Raw genomic sequence first — 3,830 nt, forward strand, 5'->3', positions numbered from 1 at the left:
AATGTTTACCTCAGAATTATTTGCGGCTGGGAGGATGGATCTTCTCACGAGTTCAAACCATCCCTTGGCTTCTGGGCTGAGGTCTCCTCTCTTGATGAACCTTGGCCTCCCATCCGCATATCTTTCCCAGTCAGTTCCTATAACACATATGTCATTCACTATTTCTTTGAGTTCATCCTTGTCAGGGCTCTTAGTTATCCTTGCATGATAACTAGGCACATCAAAATGTGGTGATTTCAGTTGAAGAAGTCTTGTTATAGCATTTGGGCTAAAGTCCACCTCTTTTCCTCTTACGTAGCTTTTGAAGTTGGGGGCCTTGGTTTTATCCTCTATGACCACGTTTGCATAGAACTCCTTTATGAGGTTTGCATTTATCCTCCCTTCTGGGTTTGTGAGCTTTTCCCAGCCCCTTTGTTCAATATTCTCCCGAATCTACGGGCCCTCATCCTCATTGATTTAGAATGTTAACTCAGGCAGTATCTTCCTAAGCTTTATTCGTTCAAATTCAAGCTCATGGAATGCACTTCTGAATCTCCTTGCATCGAACTGACGTTGCTCCATGGGTTCCTTTCCTTTTCTTCTCTTAGAGCTTGGAGATGCCATGATTGGGAGTTAATGTGTGATGGTGGTGACAGATAATGATTATTGGCGAGGTTGAAATAGAGTGGGAAAGGGTATTTTTGATGCTGAGTTCCGAAAAGGAGAAGCATAAAAGAGGGGAATTTGGAATGTGAAAGGGGTATGGAGGGAGAACTACTTATATAGGGAAGTGGTGGGTAAATGAAGGGTTTGGATGGATGTTGTGAGTGGAAAATGGACGGATGGGGTTTAGCATGGAGAAAGGACAAGGATCATCAACTTTATGAAGAATTTTGTCCGGTCTTCAATGGTCTCATCCTTTTCAATGTTGCATGGCAAAATTTTCCAATGCATTCCCCCTTGAGGTACGTGTGTAGTTCCCTCCTTTTGTGGTGTCCAAAGCTTCCTTATTTAATTGTCCAATCAATCCCCTTCAATGCTCCTTTCCTTTTTCCTATAAAATAAAATAAAGAAAAACTAATATCATTGAAAGAGATAAACTTTTCGGCCAGAGTAATAAGGAAGAAAAAAAATTAGATTGCTTATTCATGAATACCAACTAACCAACTACTGTGTATCCTTATATGCACCTTGGTAGCACCATGGGTGACACCAAACTTAGTTTGTAGCAATGTGATGAAAAAGGTTCTGTTTAAGGCTCCAAGAATAGCATGATCTAAATTGCATTCTTGCTTTCTTGGTATGCCTTGAACACCAAACTTGTTCTTCACTATATACTGCATAATAAGGATTTCGCTAAGTGTTTGTCAAGGTTGGTCTGGAACTCATGAATATTGAATTATTCACTATTCTAAAAGCATATAAAACATGGGTTGCATCCCATGAAGCGCTTCTTTAGCGTTACTAGCTTGACGTTTTTCCTTTATCAGGGAGGTTGATAGTGCTTCAAGTCTTCTCTTCTGGCAGTAGACCTATATCCATTGGTTGTATCAATGATCTCTACATGTTCCAAGGAGAGAACTCTGTTGATGGTGAAAACTTTAGGTAATTGTGATGGTACAGTGGGGAGATCAGGGGGGATGTCTGGGAAGTAAGCTGAGATTACTTTATCCCCTGGAGAGAAGTCCTCTGTAGGGATCTTCCTATTCCTCCACCTCCTTGGTACCTTCTTCTTTGTTCTTTGTGATGTTGTCTTGCTCTTCGTGACCTCCTCCTCTAAGGAAATGTTGTTGCTGGTCTCATATGATTCTGGTGGTTTAGGTTCCTCCTGATTTTCTTTGAGCTGTGGCAATTGTTGTTTGCCTTGTTCCTCAATCAATGGGATTCCCAGATGTGCTGGTTGTGCTTCAGTGCTTGTTTCTTCCTTTAGTATCTCACATTAATCTTTCCTTGGTTCATTGTTCTCTTGATCTGTTTCTTGTGAGCATTTGAAAACATTGAAGGTGAGCTGTTCATCATGGATCCTCAGAATTAGCTCCCCTCGCTCCACATTTATGAGAGCTCTGGCTGTAGCTAGAAATGGTCTTCCCAATATGATTGGGTGAGTGCGACTATCTTCCATGTCCAATATGACAAAGTCTGTTGGGAGGAAGTATTTCCCAACCTTTACCAACACGTTTTCCACCACTCTTATTGCTTGTTTTTGAGTTTTGTCGGCCAGCCTGATGACTACATCTATGGGCATTATCTCATTGATCTGCAGCCTCTTCATAAGGGATAAGGGCATTAAGTTGATGCTTGCTCCCAAATCACAGAGTCCTTTATCAAACATGGTTTCTCCTATGGCACAGGGAATGTAGAAACTCCCTGGGTCCTTTCTTTTTGTAGGCAACTCTGGTTGAATGAGAGCGCTACACTCTTTATTCATCACTATAGTTTGCCCTCCCTTGAGTGAACTTTTCCTGGGAAGCAGCTCCTTCATATATTTGATGTATGCCGGCATTTGTTGGAGGGTCTTGATGAATGGTATGTTTACATGGAGGGATGCAAACAAATCAAGAAACCTTGAGTATATTCTCTTTTCCACAGTACCATTGAGTAATTGGGGGAAGGGTGCATAGAGTCTTAGTAACTCTTGTTGGGAGATTTTGGGTTCTTGGTGATCTTTTTTCTGCTTCTCTGTTGAGGTATCTTCAGGCTATTCTGACAGCTTGTTTGGCTCGTCCTTGGTCTTCTGATCACTTGTAGTGACCATTTTACAATCTTCCCATCTTACTTTCTTTGTTTCTCCTCTCGGATTTTTCTCCGTATCACTTGGGAATCCATCTGTAGGTTTGGGAGTGTGCTCAGAGAGATAACCTACTTGAGATTCTAACCTCTTGATGGTGTCTCCCTGGTTCTTAAAGTTAGCTCGCACTTCCTCCTTGAACACCTTATTGTCTTGAATCTCTTTGCATATACCCTCAAGTGAGTTCTCAATCCTTGAGAGTATGTCATCAGAAGGTGATGGTGAGTTGAGATTGGAGGGAAGAGAATGGTTAGGTTGGCTTTGGTATAGGTGTTGAGAGGGGTTGTTATGTGAGTGTTGATATGGTCTAGGTGTGGCATGTTGGTGAGATATGTTGCTGGGATTTGGACATCTTTGATCTTGACCTTGATCTTGTTGATTTCCCCATCCAAAGTTCGGGTGATTTCTTCATCCAGAATTGTATGTTTTGGAGTATGGATCATGGACTTGTCTAGGTGAGTTTCCCACATAGTTGGCTTGCTCCCAGTCACCTTCTTCTCCTATGTTTACTCCTTCTTTAGTTGGTGATGAGGTGATGGCCGCTGCAACTTGGTTCTCTTCCACCTTCTTGGTAAGATCTGCTAGCTGCTTAGTGATCATCTTGTTTTGAGCTAACAATGCATCCATGTGGTCAGCTCCATTACTCCTCTAGTGTTACTTCTTTCAGAGGCATAGAAGTAGTCATTCTCAGCAACTGTTTTGATGACATCTATGGCTTCTTCAATGGTTTTCTTCTTGTTTAAAGAGCCTCCTGATGAATGATCCACAGCCTTCTTCGACTCATAGGAAAGACCTTCATAGAAGATATGAAGTTGGACCCACTCATTAAACATCTCTGGTGGGCATCTCCTTGTTAGATCTTTGAACCTTTTCCAAGCTTCATAAAGTGTCTCCCCATCTTGCTGTCTGAACGTCTACACTTCAAGTCTCAGCCTATTGATCCTTTGAGGGGGGTAAAACCTTGCCAAAAACTTATTCACTACCTCTTCCCAATTAGTCAAGCTCTCCTTTGGAAAGGATTCAAGCCACTTGGATGCCTTGTCCCTGAGTGAAAAGGGAAACA

General features: G+C 41.9%; 1 protein-coding gene across 1 annotated transcript; it reads right to left on the minus strand.

Moving 5' to 3' along the window:
- Nucleotides 1-1,918: 1,918 nt before the first annotated feature.
- On the minus strand, nt 1,919-2,482 carry LOC107459013 (uncharacterized). Its single transcript, XM_016077238.1, has one exon. The coding sequence runs from the start codon at nt 2,480-2,482 to the stop codon at nt 1,919-1,921; it is 564 nt and encodes a 187-aa protein (XP_015932724.1).
- Between the last annotated feature and the right edge of the window lie 1,348 nt (nt 2,483-3,830).

Source organism: Arachis duranensis, chromosome 7, assembly GCF_000817695.3.
Source record: "Arachis duranensis cultivar V14167 chromosome 7, aradu.V14167.gnm2.J7QH, whole genome shotgun sequence".
Lineage (NCBI taxonomy): Eukaryota > Viridiplantae > Streptophyta > Magnoliopsida > Fabales > Fabaceae > Arachis > Arachis duranensis.

Excerpts from the sequence above, each read along its gene's own strand:
- LOC107459013 (XM_016077238.1), bottom strand. The coding sequence starts at position 2,482 with ATGCCGGCATACATCAAATATATGAAGGAGCTGCTTCCCAGGAAAAGT.